At 38.8% G+C, this 20,045-nt stretch overlaps 1 protein-coding gene across 1 annotated transcript in view; it reads left to right on the plus strand.

Annotated features, from left to right (window-relative positions):
* The first annotated feature begins 17,498 nt into the window (after window positions 1–17,498).
* CLEC4E (C-type lectin domain family 4 member E) overlaps window positions 17,499–20,045 on the plus strand; it is a 6,856-nt gene continuing 4,309 nt past the window's right edge. The window contains exons 1-2 of the mRNA XM_027854173.1: window positions 17,499–17,776; window positions 18,201–18,293. Coding sequence (XP_027709974.1) covers window positions 17,740–17,776; window positions 18,201–18,293 — 130 coding nt within the window. The 5' untranslated portion in view covers window positions 17,499–17,739. The remainder of the gene's footprint in view (window positions 17,777–18,200; window positions 18,294–20,045) is intronic.

Here is a 20,045-nt window from a genome sequence, read left to right on the forward strand (position 1 = left end):
AGGAGAGAGAGCTAGAGAGAAGCTTAAAGAAGAGCTTACTGTTTATTGTGGAAATCCCATACTTCCACTTGATTCCAATCATCTTTCTGGAATTTCTTGAAATTAGGACAGGTTGTTGATATAATTCAGCGCTGCACTTTAAGGGATACCAAATCTTCCCAGTGGTTCAGAAACCAAAAATTAATATGTACACAACTGAGAAAATTAACCAGAGCTGAATTCTATGAATTCATTGAACTTGGGTGAATCTACCCTACTTTGGAATCAGTCCAGGATATTTACTAAAAAGAAGATTCATGTAAGAGGGAAGAGAAGTATAAAGATAATTTATGGGCTACTGTGATTTCCTCATGTGTTTTTTCACCCCTTTACAGAGTCACAGGAATTACTTTCAGGGCACCACCCAGCTCTTGTGGGCAGAAGTATTACACAGGCATAGGAAACCAAATATCCAAACAATTAGTGTTGATTTCCTTCAGAATTCCCTTTTGAAGTTTCATTGTTTTGTTGGGTTATAATTTGATGGTTGCAAAAATACCTAATGTTTGTGTGTAGCATATGTAACAGAAGCCTCAAGTAAAAGTCTTTTTCTGCGGCAAATTTAGAATAAATAGATCCAAAAGCTTTGAACTAGGAGCTATCCTAGCTGAAGAAGAGACAGACAGGATCACGGGCAATTTACATAAATTACCTAATCCCTTATTATGCTAATACTAACATAAAAATGTTAATACTGTGCTCAGGAGTATATGTGGGAAGGAACCTTATTACTTGAGTGATAAAGTATAATTCATGGCATTAAGTGAATTTTCAGTTACTTATTCTATATAGAACAGGCTGGATTGCCTTTGGGAAATTGCAAAGATCCTTTAATGAGCTCAATCTTTCCATGAAAGCAATAGCACTTATATAGCACTTTAAGGTTTGCAAATATTTTCTTATATGTTATTGTATCAGACAGAGGTTAAGTGACTTATGAGGGTCATGCAGCTAGTAATTGTCTAAGGCTGGATTTGAACTCAGGTCAAACTTCCTGCCTCTAAGTCCAGTATTCTACCCATTGAATCACCTAGCTGCCCAAATCAAAGGCCCATCTCAAAAAAAAGATTCTGGACTTAATAAACAGGAGGAAAAAAGGCAGAAGGAAGAGAAAGAAACATTTTCATGTACAAAGTACCACAGAAAAATAGGATTATATATGAAACCATAAATCTATTATGTACATAATAAATTCAACGTGTTATTTCTTTTTTTAGTTTATGCATGTACAATCATGTTAAACATATTTCCACATTAGTCATGTTGTGAAGGAAGAATCAGAACAAAAGGGAAAAACCACGAGAAAGAAAAAACAACAAAATAAGTGAAAATAATATGCTTCGATCTTCATTCAGACTTCATAGTTCTTTCTCTGGATGTGGATAGCATTTTCTATCATGAGTCTTTTGGAATTGTCTTGGATTATTATATTGCTTAGAAGAGCTAAGTCTATCACAGTTATTCATCAAACAATGTTGCTTTTACTGTGTACGATGTTCTCCTGGTTCTGCTCACTTCACTCAGCATCAGTCCATATAAATAGTGTTCCAATTTTCCCACATCTTCTCCCGCATTTATCATTTTCCTTTTCTGTCATGTTGGCCAATCTGATATGTGTGAGGTGGTGCTTCAGAGTTGTTTTAATTTGCATTTCTCTAATCACTAGTGATTTAGAGCATTTTTTTTCATATGACTATAGATAGCTGTAATTTTTTTCCTTTGAAAATTGCCTGTTCAAATTCTTTGACCATTTATCAATTGGAGAATCGCTTATATTCTTATAAATTTGACTCTGTTCTCCATATATTTGAGAAATGAAACCTTTATCAGAAACATTGGCTGTAAAAATTGTTTCCCAGCTTTTTGCTTTCCTTCTAATCTTGGTTGCATTGGTTTTGTCTGTGCAAAACCTTTTTGATTTAATGTAATTAAAATTACACATTTTGCATGTCATAATGTTTTCTATCTCTTGTTTGGTCATAAATTCTTCCCTTCTCCATAAATCTAGCAGGTAAACTATTCCTTGCTCTCCTAATTTGCTTATGGTATCATCCTTTATGTCTAAATCATGTGCCCATTTTGACCTTATCTTGCTATAGGGTGTGAGACAACATGTTATTTCAAAGTTGTCCTGTTTGTCTATGTTTCTTTCTGAACTTTTTTTCAGTTCTTGTCTATGAATTTTAAAAATATTTCAATAACCCTCTTTTGTTTCTTTTCTCTTTTTTTTTGGTGACAGTATTTTTAGCTTCCCTAATCCTCTCTACCAAATCCCTAAAATATATTTTTAAAAATTACAATCCCTATAACAAATAAGCATAATCTAGCAAAACAAATCCACCCATTTGTTTTTGTATGTTTCTTTCTGCGCTTTTAAGTTCATTACCTTTCTTTCAGGTAAAGGGTAGAATGTTTCATCTTCGGTCCTCTAGAATTATGGCTGGTAATTGTATTAATCTTGAGTTCTTAAGCCTCAGAATTGCATGTTTTTACAATGTTATTATTATTATATAGATTATATAGATAATCTCCTAGTTCTACTCACTGTACTATGTATCTTCATATAATCTTCCCAGATTTCTATTAATCTGTCTCTTTCATAATTTCTTAATGGTAATATGGTATATTGGTATAGTTGTGTATGTTCATATATTATAATTTTGGACACTCCTTAACTGATAGACTTTCTCTTAGTTTTCAGTTTTTTGCTACTGCAAAAAAAAAAAAAAGAACAGCTATAAATATTTTAGTATAAGTGGATCCTTTTCCTCTTTCTTTCACCTTTTTGGGGGTATAAGCTCAATAGTGGTATCAGCGGGTCAAAGAATATGTACAATTTAGTAACTTTGGGGGAGCATAATCCCAAACTGCTTTCCAGAATGACTGGATCAATTCATAGCTCCATCAACAGTATATCAATGTGTCCATTTTCCTACAGCCCTTCCGTCATTTGTTATTTTTTTCTTTTGTTGACTTTTCAAATCTGGTGGGAGTGAGGTGGAATCTGAGTTTCCTTAATTTGCATTTTGCTAATAATTATCTATTTGGAGCATTTTTCCATATGGTTATAAATAGCTTAGTTTTTTTCTCTTGAAATTTCTTGTTTCTATTCTTTGACCATTTATTAGTTGAGAATTGGCTCTTATTCTTATATATTTGAATCAGTTCCTTATATGTCTTAGAATGAGACTCTTAGAGTCCTTTGCCACAAAGATTTTTTTCCCTGATTAACCATTTCCTTTCTAATCTTGTTTGCATTGGATTTGTTTGTTCAAAACCTTTTAAATTTTACAGAATCAAAATTGTTCACTTTATCTTGTGATCCTTTTTTATCTTTCTTTGGTCCTAAATGCTTCCTCTATCCAGAGATCCAAAAGGTGTTTTTCATCCCTGCTCCTCTACTTTGTTTTTTATGTGACCTTTAATATCTAAGTCATGTATCCATTTAGAGCTTATCTTGGCATATATTATACATGGTAGTAGATTCCCCGCTTGCCCAAAAGTTTTTGTTAAATAGTAAGTCCTTATCCCATTAACTGGGTTTTTTGAGTTTACTGATTACCATTCTATGATGTGTAGCTAGGTAGTACAGTGGATAGAGTGCTGGGCTTGGGGTCAGAAAGACTCATCTTCATGAGTTCAAATCTGGCACCAGACACTTACTAGCCTTGTGACCTTGGGCAAGTCACCTAACCCTGTTTGCCTCCATTCCTCATCTATAAAATGAGCTGGAGAAGGAAATGATCAACTACTCCAGTATCTTTGCCAAGAAAACCACAAATGGGGTTATGAAGAGTTGGACACAACTGAACAACAACAAAAAAACCCAGAGACAGGCCCACTGTATCTTGTCATCAAGGTTCTAGAAATTTCCTTGAATAACTGATTATATTCTTTTCTAATGTTACTGTCTATTCTAATGTTGTTGAGACCCATTCTGATGTGTTCTCCTCAATACGACTTGTTATTGACTAGGACCCTAATATCATTTAGCTAATTAACATCAATTAGCTTTGACAGAATAATATTTACTAAGAAGATATAATAAGAGTAGAAATTAGGTGGCATTTTCTCTTAAATTCCTCAACCACTTTGGTCACTGGAAGAGAGGGTGCCAACTTGAAGTGATTGCTAGAAAGCATTTGCCCTATCAAGTTCACTTTATAATTTGGCATAGTTGTTGGACAAAGTCATCCTCTTACTTGTAGGACTTTGTGTCTTGGATTTTTTGGGGGGAGTGGGGTGGGGTTAATCCATTGGGCAGGTTTCCAATCCCTCTTCAAAGCTATGCTAGCTTCAGTGTAGACCCTGGCTTGCTCTTCCAACTTTCAAAGGTCACAAGATGGTAACTGTCTCTAATATTCTCTCACCTAAAAGTGGAAAAGAACAAATACAAAGAACAAGGACCTACATTCATGAACCACATATTGATCCTCTGTGGGGAGAGTTCTTCCCATCCATAGGCTTATAATATGTCTTCTTCATGCAAACACAGCCAGGGAAGAAAGTGAAAATTCCTTGGTTGGTTTGTGCTTTCTGAAAGCACAGTCCTATTACAGCCTGTTTGCCTCAGTTTCCTCATTTGGAAAATAGAGATAATAACAGTATCTACTTCTCAAGGTTGTTGTGAGGAGAAAAGATAATATTTGTAAAGCACTTTTCAAACCTCGAAGTGCTATGTAAATTATTATTATTATTTTAGTAGTCAATCAAAGAGCTCCTCTTCTTTTGATGGTGAGCAGACCTGAAACAATATCTGTGCATGCTTAAATCCACGTGGGGACTGCCTCAGGCAGACCATGCTGCATTTACTCATCAGAACTGGCCTTGGCCAGTTAATGCCCTGTTACAGTAAGAAATATGATTTTTTTGATGGAAATTTTGATGAAAATCTGATTCTTAGAGACTGGGGCTCTACCATTAGTCAACAGTAAATCATCAACCATCACTATCACAATGGCTAACATTTATATAATGCTTTAAGATTTGCTTAGCACTTTACATATCTCATTTGATCCTCACAACCCTGTTAAGTAGGAGCTATCATTATCTCTATTTTTCAAATACAGAAACAGAAACTGAGAGAGAGTGTCTTTCTCAGAGCTGTTGGACCTGGATTCAGGAAGACTTGAGTTCAAATCCTGCCTCAGGCACTTATTAACTGTGTGACCCTGGGCAAGTCACTCAACCTCTCTCTGGCTCAATGTCTTCATCTGTAAAATAGGCATAATAATAGCATCTGCCTCCTAGGGCTATTGTGAAGATCAGCGAAATAATATTTGCAAATTTTGAAGTGCTATATGAATTCAAGAAGCTGTCATGTAATTTACAGGCTGTCACGTCACATGGTAGGTGGGAAATGAGTAGGACAAAATGTTGCATGTGCTGCTAGACGTGGTTACTTGTTGATTTAGGCTCACTGGTGGGTGAGGATGGTATGTTAAGAAATGATTATGATGTCAAAACAAAAAGCATCAGTAAAACATTAATTTTCAGAAAGGATGTATGTGATCCAGAGCAGGCTTTAGAAGGCATCCAGTCCAAGACCCTCATTTTACAGGTGACAGAACCATAGAGGTCTATGATCTATCCAAGGTCACACAGGTAGTATCAGTGGTAGGGTCTGAACCCAATTCCTCTGACTCTGGAGCTGGTGCTCTTCCCAGTGGACCACATCATTAGAAACGAAGATGGTGGTCCCCATCCAGCTCCTCATTGAGAGGCATGTCTCATCCAATGCTTATGAAAGTAGCTGCCAAGTAAGCACTTAATAAATAGTTTTTTTATTAAAAACTTAAAAGTATGTGCACAGTAGGGTACTGATAGAAAGAGCCTTAAAAGACATTTTATTAAATCTTCCCACTTGGCAAGCAAGGAACTTTGGACCGTTAGAGATTAAAGAGATTTGTTCAGATTCATACACCTAGTTAGTAGCAGAACCAGGTTGAGAACCCAGGGGTCCTGCCTCCCAGCCTAGCCATTTTTCTATTACACTACTTTCTGTTGATAAATATTTTTATTTAGAAATATTCTAGAGGGGAAGTTGGGTTCCAGCCATCTGGAAGTTGATCTCCATGCACATAAAGACTGTTCCCCATAGCTTTTAAACTATGTTATACAGGTGTTGAATGTAGCTGACCTTGCTTGATCCCAGGGCTGAATTACCCAAGGCATTGAAACCAGTTAAAAGAGAACTATCTCAACCAGTTAAAAAAAGAAAAGAGAGGGACTAGATGTCACCACTCCTCAGCCTCCCTTAGCTATCTCCAGGGACTTTTGGTTGTTAGGCAAAACAACTTACATAACAGCTTCTTGAGGCTGTGTCTCTCATGAGACTCCCTTACAATTGAACGGTATTTAGCCCTGCCCCTCCTCTTCCCCTCTTGGGTGTTCCTGCACCCTGGTGCTGTGCCCCTGGACTGTCTCTGTTAAAAGACCCTAGTTTTTGCTGTTTTAGCTGTCTTCTTTATTTCAGATTGATGTAGGCTACGTAGGCACAGCGGTACTTGGCTATATCTGAGTTTCCTCTATGATACTCTCAATCTCGGGAACCAGGACAGGAGAAGAGGTAGCTGGGAGCAAATACATTTCATCTAAGGGAGCTGGAATTAGATCAAGAGAGAGAAAGGGGTGCTCATAGATCCTGGTGGAGGGACTTTATGCATTTCAGGAAGTGGTCTTAGATCTCTGAGAATACAAGCATGAAGAGGAGGATATAATTGAGCACAGAAGGGTATCTGCTCACATGCCAGTTGGTTACTGAGGTTAAAGTGAATTCAGGAGATATTGGAACGAAAGGAGCAGGTGTATTTGTGAAAAAGAACTAGAATTTAGGAGGGCTGGTATGCTTGTCCTGGATGTGGGATATCACTTTACATAGCAGGTTGCAAAATGTTATCAGATAACTAAAAGAGACGGGGAGACCTTTCACATATTGGAAATCTTGGAAATCTATTGCATGTTGGTAAGCTGGAAAGACATAATTATAATACTGCTTAGGACACAGGGATAATAAGAAAATCAAATTATGACTTTGAGGGACCCATGCAGCTCTGAAAAAGGAGGCCACCTTGTAATGATGTGCAAATTCTCTTTTATAGGAATAGAAATACTGCCATAAATTTGGAAAAATTGACTAAAGTTTAATCTCTCTTAGCAAAATTATGACTTTAAAGTCGTCTTTATGGTTCAGGGTTTTGAGTGTGTGTGTGTGTGTGTGTGTATGTATGTGTAGGATTATATATTATTACATATATACCTATTTTTTAAATACATATGCCATGATGTGTCAGGGATTAAATTAATTTGGGGAAATGTATTGTGTCTTTTCCTGGCAGTGTAAGAGAGCTTAGGAGAAAAAAAAATCATATCAGGTTTCTGAACTTCACTGTGTGCAAGGAAATATCTGACAGTTTTAGTGAGAAAGTAAAAAAAAAAACCTTCAGGAAATGCAGCTGAGAGGAGTGAGGGAAAAAAAAAAGATAATGGGTTGGGGAGGGTGGAATGGGAGGAGTGACTCTGTATCTGAATTGGGAATTCATTGGTCCTCCCAATTTGATAATTAGCAAATTCAGTTAGTCAACAGGCATTTATTAAACATTTGCTATGTGCCAAGCACTATTCTAAGAGCTGGAAACGAGACTGTACTTGCTCTCAAGGAGCTTATATTCTAATGGGGGTAAAGACAATATTGTGCATAAAAAGAAGCTGAGAAGGGGAGGGAGAGCAAGCCTGAGGCACAGTAGAGAAGTGCATTGCACAAGTCCTGGAAAGGATTGATTTTTGGAAGATAAAACTTTAGCTGATTTACTTTCGGATGCCGGGTTAGCACAAATTTTAGTCCACTAAATTAATTATGATAAGGGGCTGCATGAAGCTGGAGCATGAATCAAAAAGTGGGTTTGTTCTTGTGAAAAGTCTTCTTTCTAGAGTTTATGGATTTTTTTCCTTTTTTTTTTAGATGTGAGGATGGTTTGTTAAAAGTCTTCACGATTTCTATACTTTTCTATCTTTTACCTTTTAAACTTTATTAATGCGCATTGAATGGATTGTTAATGTGCGGTGAATAATTGAATACTTGTAGCCCAAATGCTACAAAAGTTATTGAAAGAATAAATTGGAGATGAACTATCCCAGGAACCAGGGATTAGCAGAGGGGCAATGGAGTGCCCCAATTGGTAGATTTAGGATCATCCATCATTATATTTGTTTTATCAGTGTAGGGACAGGTAGAGGCAATTGTCAGAAAGACTAATGTGGGATTTGGTATTTCAAGCTTTATTTCTTGTGTTGAGTGCAGAGTCTGACAGGCTACTTTTTAAAAAATTTTTATTTATTTTTTTGGTGAGGCAATCAGGGTTAAGTGACTTGCCCAGGGTCACATAGCTAGTGAGTATTATGTGTCTGAGGCCAGATTTGAACTCAGGTCCTTCTGACTCCAGGGTTGGTACTCTATCCACTGCGCCACCTAGCTGCTCCTGACAGGCTACTTTTGAGACAGACCTTGACACCTGGGTAGGCTGGTCCTAAAACAATACCTTGGGGGTATAATCATGCAGCCTGCAGGGTGCAGTGTATAGCTTCAGGGGGAAGAATGAACTTAAAAAAAGATGTCTGCGGTGAGGTTCTGATATCAGGAACCTTAGAAAGCATCTTATCCATTCCTCCCATTTGGCAGGTAAGAAAACTCAGGACTCAGAAAATTCACATTTTTAATTAGTTGGCAGATCCAGGTGATGATGGGCATATATGATAGGATAAGGCTGAGGAGGATGTTAGAAGAATAGATGAAGTCACTTGACTATAATCAGAAAGGCCTTTTTGCTCAAAGGCTACATCAAAGAATGGGAGAAGTGGTTGGCATGGACAGTTAATAGGTTGGAGGCTGGCCTGGTGACAGGTGAAGTGGCATTGGACATTTTGTTTCTGTTTAAGGAATAATTCACAAGGAATTACCAAAGGCAACAGATGAATAGATGCTGGACTGGACCAGATGGCCAGCTGTATGTTTCCCAAAGAAGGAAAAAAACTAACCTTTAGATAGGTTACATAGGTTTAAATTTAGTGTGCAGTCCTGATTAGAAGAACTGTTTTGTATAGTACATGAATTGTATTAATGACAAGACTTCACGAGGCACTGAAGTCTGGATGTCTCACTGTTTGAGGGTGTCTCAGAGATGGTCCTGAATCTCCAAAGTTCTTTGAATCCTTCAGCAGGGAGCAGTAGGAACTGTCCCCTATTAGACTTCACTTGTTCCCATACCCAAGATGGGAGGCAGTTGTTGTTGATGGTGGTTGACCAAGGTATTACGACAGGTCATGAGGTTGTGACCACCACTGCTCACAAACACATGACTGTATCATGTTATTTTAAGGTGAGAAGAAAGGCAAAGAGAAGGAATAGGAGTCTATGGACTTTGTACAACAGACTTTCCAGACACTAGCAGAAAGAAGATAGCTACAAAACTACGCCACGAATGCATCATCAGCAGGGAATTGATCAAGATTGCCAGAGGATGAACCAAGTCACCGATATGCCAGCTCAGTAGGACTGTTCCTAGGAAAAAAAGAGGACTATCCCAATTGGAACTTGTACTGTGCTCATCTATGTATATGACATTAAATGAGGGGAGGAAAAGCAACACAGGTGAGGCATCCAGGACTGATGTTTAAATGACATTTGCTTAAGACCATCATGGTCTTTCAAGGAGAGTGAGTTGTAGCTTACTGAATATGAGGACCTCTATCCTGAAAGGAAACTGAATGAATTCACATGGAACAAATCCATTTCCTCCACAGTTTTGAGCTAGTGTCATGTATATTTAATAAAATACTTAGATCAATCTGAGTTTCTCCATGTTACTCGACACCATGGTGGTCATAAATGGAGGGGGCTTCCATGGGCAGCACAATCTTATGTTGTAGTAAGAGAAATATAGCGTCTAGAATGAAGAGGGTGATAGTAACTCTCTATTCTGCTCTAATCAGACCACACCTGGAATAGTGTATCCAGTTCTGAATGCTAGCTTTGGGGGAGACATAGTTATCAATGCCTTGATATGCAACTCAATTCAATAAACATTTATTAAATGCCTACTATGTGCCTGCACTATGGATACAAGAAAAGAGGAAGCTATTCTTGCTTCTCTCCCTCAAAGAGCTTGTATTATATTGAAGGGATATTACATGTTCACATATAAGTTAATGCAAAATATATTTCAAGCATTTCCTAAGGGTAAGATATAGATCTAATATGAAGGGAAGTTTAACAATAGAACAGGAGTATCAGAGGGCGCAATGGAAGGTAAGTAGAAATGGAATAGGGACTTCTGGCAGATATGTGGGGCTGATAGGAATGCATATGAGAGAATGGGGAGTTGTAGCCAGAGAAGGGGGCTTTGGCTAGGCAGCCTATCCATTCAGAGCCTTGTGATTCTGAGTGATAGCATGCCTAGACCAAAGTCTCCTTTGCCAGCCACCTCTCCCTGTTTTCTCATGCTCATTCATTCTCAGTCACAAGGATTCTGAGGAGAGCCTTAGGGCAATAAATTGACATGCCCTTCACAGCTGCAAAGATAATATCGATTTGATTATCAATTTCTGAGAAAGAGGTGGTAGAGGAATATGTGCAAAGCAGAAGGGCAGATATCAAATACCTGGTCCTGCCTGATAATGGGGGTTGGGGAGGGGAGAGAACAAGCATTTATTAAGCCCTATTATGTGCCTGGCATTGTGCTAAGTGCTTTGAAAATATCATCTAGCTTGATCCTCACAATAACCCTGGGACATCAGTGCTATTATTATCCCCATTTATAGTTGAGGAAATTGAGGCAGACAGAGGTTAAGTGACTTACTCAGGATCACAAAGATATTAAGTGTCTGAGGCTGGATTTTGAATTCAAGTCTTTCCAACACTAGGTCCAATGATCTATATACTGTACCACCTAGCTGGGTCTTTGATTTAACAAGAGAGAGAGAGAAAGCCAGGGACCATCTCCAGTCTTCCTGATTTAAATCTTATCACTGGACTCAGATGGCTCTGGAGGAGAAAGTGAGGCTGGTGATTTTACACAGCCTTTCCTCACTTAGATCTAATTCACTTGCAAGTCATGGCATCACCTTCCTGATGCTGTGGTCCTTTTCGAGAATGAAGGACAAATAACAACCTCCTGGGGCAGCTAGGTGGCACGATAGATAGAGCACTGGCCCTGGAGTCATGAGCACCTGAGTTCAAATCCAGCCTCAGACACTTGACACCTACAAGCTGTGTGACCCTGGGCAAGTCACTTAACCCCATTGCCTAGCTGACTGCTGATTAAGGTAGGGATCCATAGAATCCTAGGGCTAGACTGATTATACAAGAGACATCCTGGTAGGGTCTGCCCCAGGACTCATTCCAATGTTGAGTAGTCTCTCTCTCTCTCTCTCTCTCTCCCCCCTCTCCCACCTTATAATATTCCACTTGACTCCTTTTGGAAGTGGGACTGGGATGAAGACTAGCCATATATTGCTGCCAAAAATCTTTCGAGGAATTGGGGAATTAACTGCTTTAGGAGTGAGAATATATTGAAGTATTATAAGAGACTAAGAATCTATTTTCTTTAGCTAGCAAGATGCTGGGGTCCAGAGGCAGGAATAGTGCCCAGGTTGAGGTCCCTCTCTCCCAAGTTGAGATTTTTCCCCAAGGAGAAAGCATCTTAGGTAGCTAGAGAATTGACCTTCTTCCTTGATACTGCATGATCTTCTTAATTCATACTATCTGTAAAAGTAAGATAGAAGTTTAATCCTCCATACTGTGACTGTTCCTTCTCTGCTTCTGGTTTTTAATTTCGCTTTGGTCCAGAAACTTTTTTGTTTGGTCTTTGAACTTAGTCCTGGGCATGAGGAAGTACTCTGTTGTACCGGAATGCTTGGTTCAGGAATTCCTCTATTGCTTCATCACTGTTATTTCACAAACATTGACTTGTGTTCCTACAGCTCCTGACTTGACTGGGGAACTCCTAACTGTTTTGCTAGCCACTTGCATCCATTACCATCACTGAGACCACAGGGTTCCTCCTTTTCTGGGGTCATGTGGATCTACTCTTTGAGTACAGCCCCTTTCCTCTCTGCATCACTCAGTTCTCCAGTTCTAGTTATCTTTCTTTCAAAGACTGAGTCAGGGGGTATATCTCAGGGGTATGACTTTGAATAAATCTTTCATCCTTAAAAGTAGTGTTAGAACGACAAAGAAAAAAAGAAGAAAAAAAGGAGAGGGAGGTAGGCAATGAACAAGTACCTAGGGTTGGGTGAGTTCATACTTTTATCAGAGTGAACTTTGTGGTCTTAAAAGAAGAAGGAAAAGGGAGGGAAAGGAGAATATAGTAGAGAAGGAGAGGGAGCTTATTATCTCACTAAGTCAGGGTACATGGGATGAAGAGTATAGAAATATGGAGAATGGGGTGGGAAAGAATGAGTATCACATGACCCTCACTTTCATCTGAACTAGACAAAGGGAGGATTGGACACAATCACACACACTGAGTTTTCTACAGGAATAAATTAAAAAGCAGAGAAGGAGTTGAGGATAGGGGAGGGTGGCGTTTAAGATGGAGAGTACAACTGGTAGAGAAGAAAAATAAACTCCAGCTTTAGAGTGTGGGTCTTGAAAAGGAGATAAAAAAAGAAAGAAAGGAAGATTAAGAACCTGTGATCACAGCTTGAATGAGGAGAAGAGAGAGAGGTAGTGGAAGGGAAACAGATTATTTCAGTTATAGAGTTTATTCAATCTGTTCTCTTTTTAGAGATTTAGATTCTCTTTTTTTGCTGGCAGGACTAGTTGGACTCCTTCGCACTTTTCGTGGGACTATCTTACTCAGAATCCCTATATTTTTTCTTTTCTTTTTTTTTTTTTGTCAATAAGATATAAACATCCAGCACCATGGTCCAGTAAGGCGTATCATCCTATCAAGTCTTAGTGATACCTCTTCCCACTTAGTTGGGCATTTAATAGACATTTGAGTCCATGAGTTTTACTCCTAGCTCCTTTCTTGGATTTTCTCTTCTGTGAATTTTTATTATTCTTCCTTTTTTGACCTTCTTTTTTTAATATCTCTATAATATCTAACTTTGGGATATACACAGGCAATCTCATTCCTCCTCCATCCTTTTTAGTTTAAGAACATTTGATTAGATTTGAAAAATACCCAGTAAATACATTCTTATCTACCTTTGTTAGATGTACTCCATCTCTGGCCAGGAATCTGTCAACACTATATTGTAAAATGGGATCCAGAAATCCAAATCCTATACTCAGACACCACGTCCTCAGCCAATTGTTCGCTTCCCAAATTAATTTTTGTCTCTTCTGTATCCCTTGCCTTCAATGGACAACAGTGAAGAAAACACAGCCTCTCCAGTTTCTTTCCTGGTACTTCATAATCATAAAAATTATCATAATTATGCACAGTATTATTTATTGGAAGTACCATTTTAGCCCATGTGAATCACCATAGGTAATGGTCATCTACTTTAGTAAGTCTTGGTAGATATTCTGTATGTTTTGTATATGTGGTCCAGGAAGACAATAATCAATACTAGGAGACTCTTAATTATTATCAAATAGCTTCCTTAGTGTAACTGATCAGGACATCAACAACTATCACTACTATTCTCTTCTTCTGCACCTTCCAAGGTTAGCTTCACTTATGGCTCTACTGTGTCATTCTTGGGAGGATAAGTAGCTTCTCCTTCCTTAGAACATTTAGCATTCTCGTCATCAAGAACCTGTTCAAAAGCTTTAATTGTATAGTTTTCTTTTTCCTTCGCTTTCTCCTCTATGTAACACTCTTCCATGGTCCATCATCCTCATAAGGGTCATCTTACCTCTTTCACCCAGGCTCTCTTCCCTTACAGTACCCAGTGAAGTCTTCTGTTTCTTTTAGGAACTCTTCATTCTCTTTAATATCCTGAAATATGGAGAAGTGTTCTAGTTCTTTCACTTTCTGTTCCAGGAGGGAGTTCAGCCTACCCCTGGAACACAGAGAATAGTCACTCAGCTAGGGAAGAAATATGGACATTGCACGTTCGACATAAGTCAACAGCTAATTTTCACTTCTTAATAACTCGGCAACTCCATTCAAAATCCTTTCTGCTGTCTCAATACCGCCACAGCAGTTGCTCCCGCTTCCCCTTAAGCCTTGTGTGAATCTCCTGTCTGCTTCACCAATACTTTCCACTCCCTGATTCAATATAGCAATTTCTTTAACTCTAATTGTTCCATTTACTTTTTCTTATTTATCTTGCCTTGTATTGCCAACTACATTTATTTTGTCTTTTTTTTGTCTACTTCAGTTTCTATTTCATAATTCTTTTTTTCTCCCCAATCTGTCATCATTCTTTTATATCTTGATCTTTCTTCTTTTATAGCCTAGAAATAGGTTCTGGACTAGTATCTTGGTCTGGAAATTGTACTTCAAATTTTCCTTAATTTCCCTCACATCGTTCCTCCCCAAATCCAATCTCTGATGCACTTCAATAATCTGAAGCCCTCCAATTCAGCTACATGATTTTCTTTGCAATCTTATTCTGTTCAGGCTCTTCATTTTTCTCTCCTTCCTTTTCATACAACCTTCCTCCATGAAAGCCAGAGGTAGAAAATTAATTTTCTCATGTAATTTAAATTCCTTCTATTAAGATTTAAGTCCACTCCATCTTACTCAATCTTTAGAATGAAACAGAAATTCCTAGAAAATGTATTTTAACAAAATTCTCATACCTACTTTTCTCAGTAGCATCTAAAACTCATCAAAACCATAACGTACTATCGAGATAATATACTATCTATTTTTAAAAGAATGTGCTTTAATAGTAATCTAGGAGACTCATGGAGCAACGATTGGTATAAGGAAATTGTGACAAATTTTTAATGATGGCCTTTGGTCAAGAAATGTCATAAAAGATTGTAATGAGGAAAGACATGGTTAGGAAAGGAGGTGGGTTATTCATATATTATGTCCCCCATTAGAAAGTGAGCTTATTGAGAGCTGGGACTGTCTTTTCTATTTTTATCCCCAGAGTTCAGCACAGTGCATTGCAGATAGTAGCTGCTTAATAAATGCTTTATTCTTTAATTTATTCATTCATGTATGTGGTGTGAGAAAGGAGTTAGCAATATATGGATAGCCTAAGTACTTCTTTGCTATCCTTGCATTGTGAAAATACCTAGAGGAAGAACCCTAGTACATTGTATAGATTTTCTGTAGAAGAGCTATAGAAGATGGATAAGAAGGCATGGAAAGGGTGTGATGTGCACCAACAAAGGTAATACATATGACGTAATGAGATCCTGGATCCATTGATATATTCAAGTAGAAACAGAGATATGTTTTCCTTGGGTAGACCTAGAAGAAAGCCCCAAGGATGGGGCACCAAGGTGTTCTAGCCACTCTCTTCTCCCCATCTTGACTCCCTGGTAAACCAATTAAACTCTGCTTCCTCTCTTGAATTCCTAGCCCCTTTGTCATATTGCCAGTTACTCCCAGTCAAGGCTCCATCTAGGATTACTCCCACAATTCGCCATTTTTATACCTACACGTGTTGATGAACGAAGGTGGAGAAAACCACACAGCTGTTCTGACAGGGCCCACTACAGATTTATGTTACATAACCTACACTGACCCCTCACTGCTGCTATGTAATCCTACTATACATCCCTCATCAAGTCACTATCCCTCTCTCCATAGGGACTCTTTCAAATCTTTTCATCCCTCCTCAAACCTCCCATGACTCTCCCTCCCTCTTCATTCTCAGCTGACAACCTTGCTTCATATTTTACAGAAAAAATTCAGGTCATTCACCATGAACTTTCTCTTCTCCCCTCTTCTTCATATCACTCAGGTGCTTTTTTTTGCCTTCATCCCTGTCTCATATGATGAAGTGGCCTTACTCCTTCCCAAGGCTAATTCCTCTACTTATTCAAGTATCTCCTCCAACAGATTGCCCCCTTTGTCATCCACACTGTTTCACTTATTTTCAGTCTTTCCCTAGGATCTTTTGTTACTGCCTATAAACATGGCCACATCTCCTCTATCTTAAGAAAACTCTCAATTGATCCTTCCATTTCTGCTAACTATCATCCTATTTCTCTTCCTCAAAAAGACTGTCTTCAATATGTGCCTCCACTTTCTCTTCTCTCACTCTCTTCTTAACCCCTTATATTCTGGCTTCTGACCTTATTTTTCCATCAAAACTGCTCTCTCCAAAGTTACTGATGATCTCTTAGTTGCCAAATTCAATGGTCTTTTCTTGCTCCTCATTCTCCTTGACCTCTCCGCAGCCTTTGACATTGTTGATCACCATCTCCTCCCTGATACTCTCTTCTCCCTAGGTTTTTGATGCACCCCTCTGTCTTGGTTCTCCTACCTATCTGACAGCTCCTTCTGTCTCCTTTGCTGGATCCTCCTCCGGATGACACCCTCTAACTGTAGGTGTCCCTCTGAGCTCTGTCCTGGACCCTCTTCTCTTCTCTTTCTGTACTTCTTCACTTGGTGATCTCATCAGTTCCCATGGATTTAATTACCATCTCTATGCTGATGATTCTCATATCTACCTTTCTTGCCTCAGTCTTCCCGCTGAACTCCAAGCTCACATTTCTAACTTCTTTTCAGACATTTCAAACTGGATGCATGGTAGACATGTTAAATTTAGTAGGTACAGAACAGAATTCATTATCTTTCCTCCTAAACCCTCCCCACATCCTGCCTTCCCTATTACTATAGAGGGCCACACCATCCTCCCAGGCCCTCAGGCTCACAACCTAGGAGTCATCCTGGATTCCTCACTATTTCTCACCCCTCATATCCAAGCTGTTGCCAAGGCCTGTCACCATTTCACCTTTGCAACATCTCTCAAATAAACCCCCTTCTCTCCTCTGACACTGCCACTGCTCTGGTGCAAGCCCTCATCATCTCATATCTGAATTATTGCAATAGCCAGCTGGTGAATCTGCCTGCCTCAAGTCTCTCCCCACTCAACTCCATCCTCCATTTAGTTACCAAAGTGATTTTTCTAATATGTAAGTCTGATCATGTCACCTCCCCTACTCCAGGGTCTTCCTATTGCCTCCCAGAGCAAGTACAAAATACTCAGTTTAGCATTCAAAGCCTTTCATAACCTAGCCCCCTCCTACTTTTCCTGTCTTCTTATACTTCATTCCCTAACTTGTATTCTGTTGATCTGGTGACACTGGCCATTTGCCTCTCTGCGCCCCAGTTTCCCCAATTGCAAGACAAAGGAATTGAATTAGGTGATCTCTAATGTCCTTTTGAGTTTTAAGTCTATGATACTATAGCCCTCCTGCAACTACAAAAGCAAATCAGGAATAGAAAGCTTTCCATGGTCTTCCCCTAGCTCATCTGACTTGTGGATATTTTTAGTGCTATTTCTTCATTTCCATTCTGTTGTTGTTTGTCAGATTGAACAGAACTGATGAAATGCAGTGCTGAAGTCCAGATAGGAAGTTGACATCTTATGATGCCTTACATAAGTGGAGAAATCCTGTTGTAAGCTCACATTGCCCAAAGGAAATATGCTATTCTATAATCACTGGGACTAGCATGCACTTAGAGAATGACTGAGAAGGGTTCAAGCTTTCAAAATCATCTTTCCTGAATATTATTCACAAGAAAAGACTCTTAAGTTAGTGAGAGACAGAGAAGAGAAATGGATCCCCCCAAAGATTCTGCAGTGGAAAACACAGGTGACATTGCTGATTCTTTTGATTCTTAGAATTCTTCCTTGGGTGGGGTGGTGAAGGGAACGAGAAAGGGTGATTGGAAAAGGAGTTAGTGGTGGATGAAGATGAAAAGGAATTGCATTAAAAAAAATCCACAGCAGAGTAGCAGTGAAGGCAGATGGTTAGAGATTGGGAAACTGGAGGTCTGGGGAAAGACAGTTAAAAAGAAATCAGTTAAAAGAAAGAGAAAACAATGGCAAAGATGGAGGTGAGAAGAAAAGGAAATAGCTAGGAAAGGGAGAGTTTCGTGGGATCTGGGTCCTAGTTTGATTTATATTCTAAGATTTCTCATAGTATTAATGAAGATAGACTTTGGAGCTGGAAAAGGACCATGCTGTGTTCCAACATCCTTATGGCATCCTTTGTCTGGGACTTTCTGTCTCCACAGGGAGAATAGGGCTCCATTCTCCTCTATGTTATTGTGTTATCGCTGGAGTTTCCATATTGTTCCTCACCTCCTGTTTCATCACCAAATGTGTTGGTAAGTTGAACTCTGCCATCAAGGCTGCTCTTTCATGTATCTTTTACTCGCTCTTTTCCCACTCAGATTTCCTCTATTCCCTTTTCCATGTAGTGTCCTTTGGGCCATACATCTAAGTTTGGGCCATTTATCTATGGTGCAGATATATCACCATACTCTGGGTGCTATATCCCTTGTGACACTTTCATCACCTTCTATTTCTTTTTAAAAATTAAATATTTTTTCAATAAGTACAGATCTATTTTTATGCCTTCCTTGTTCGGAAAAAACAAAGAAAAGAAAAACAAAACCCTTGTGACAAATGTGTATAGTCAAGCAAAAGAAATCCCCACATTGGCCATGTCCAAAAAATTTATGTCTCATTCTGCATCCTGAGTCCATCATCTCTGTTGGGAGGTAGGTGGCATGTTTTATCACTGGTCCTCTGGAATTATGGCGATTGTGTTGGTTGGAGTTGAGAAATCTTTCGTAGTTCACATTGTTATTATTGTATGGATGATTCTCTGGGTTCTTCTCACTTTACTGTTCATCAGTTCATACATATCTTCCCAGGTTTCCCTGAGACTGTATATTTCATCATTTCTTTTGGCACATTAGTATTTACCAACACTTATGCACCATAATGTGTTTATATTCAGCTTTTCCCCAACTGGTATTTGTTCTGTGTTTCTAAGGAACTTTGAAATAGGCTTTCTGTAATTTATTAAATGCCTGGGATCTTGAAGCTCCATCCTCGTGTTCATCTTGTAATCTCCTCTTCTTAACTTTTGATTTAGTTATTGCCTTTTGACTGAACTCCTGGTCTTAAACTTTGTACTCATAAATCACGTCCAGAGTTTTGGTATATGACTTTTGGGGGATTGCTAAACTGAAGCTTGGGGCAAGTATTACCTCCTACATGAGGCCTCTCTTGACCCCCCAGTTGCTAATGATCTCACCATACAAAATTATTTTATTGTTATTTTATATTTATATGTTTATATGTTGTATCTCCCCAACAGAATGTAAACTCCTGGAGGGGAGAGATTTTGATTTTGTCTTTGTATTCTCAGGAACTAGCACAATGCTAGGCACTTAATGAATGTTTGTTGAATGAATGAATGTGAAAGTGCTAATCCTGGGACCTAGGGGTATAATGTACTTCAAAATAGAAGTAATAATTCCCTTTATGGAGAAAAGAGCCTAGAGGAACTGGATGATGTAGATCAGAGAGTCATAAGTTTTAGCCTTTCTTTTTCTTTCTTTTTTTCTTTCTTTCTTTTCCTTCCCTTCTTTCTTTCTTTTCCTTCTCTCCCCCTTCCTTCCTTCCTCTCCCTCTTTCTTTCTCTCTTCTTCTCTCATTCTTTTTCTTCCTTCCTTCCTTCTTTCTTTCTTTCCTCCCTCCCTCCTTTCCTCCCTTCCTTCTTTCTTCTCTTTCTTTCTCTTCCCTTCTTTTTCTTTCTTTCTTTTCCCTCCCTCCTTCCCTTCGTTCCTTTCTCTCCCTCTTTCTTCACTTTTTTGCCCTCTGTCTCTCTTTCTTTCTCCCTTCTTTTCTTATTCCATTCCTTCCTTCTTTCTTCTCTTTCTTTCTCTTCCCTTCTTTTTCTTTCTTTCTTTTCCCTCCCTCCTTCCCTTCCTTCCTTTCTCTCCCTTTTTTCCCTTTTTTTGCCCTTTGTCTCTCTTTGTCTCTCTTCTTCCCTCATTCCTTTCCTTCCTTCCTTCTTTCCTTCCTTCCTTCCTTCCTTCCTTCCTTCCTTCCTTCCTTCCTTCCTT

The sequence above is a fragment of the Vombatus ursinus genome, unplaced genomic scaffold, assembly GCF_900497805.2.
Source record: "Vombatus ursinus unplaced genomic scaffold, bare-nosed wombat genome assembly UNPS02010320.1, whole genome shotgun sequence".
NCBI lineage: Eukaryota > Metazoa > Chordata > Mammalia > Diprotodontia > Vombatidae > Vombatus > Vombatus ursinus.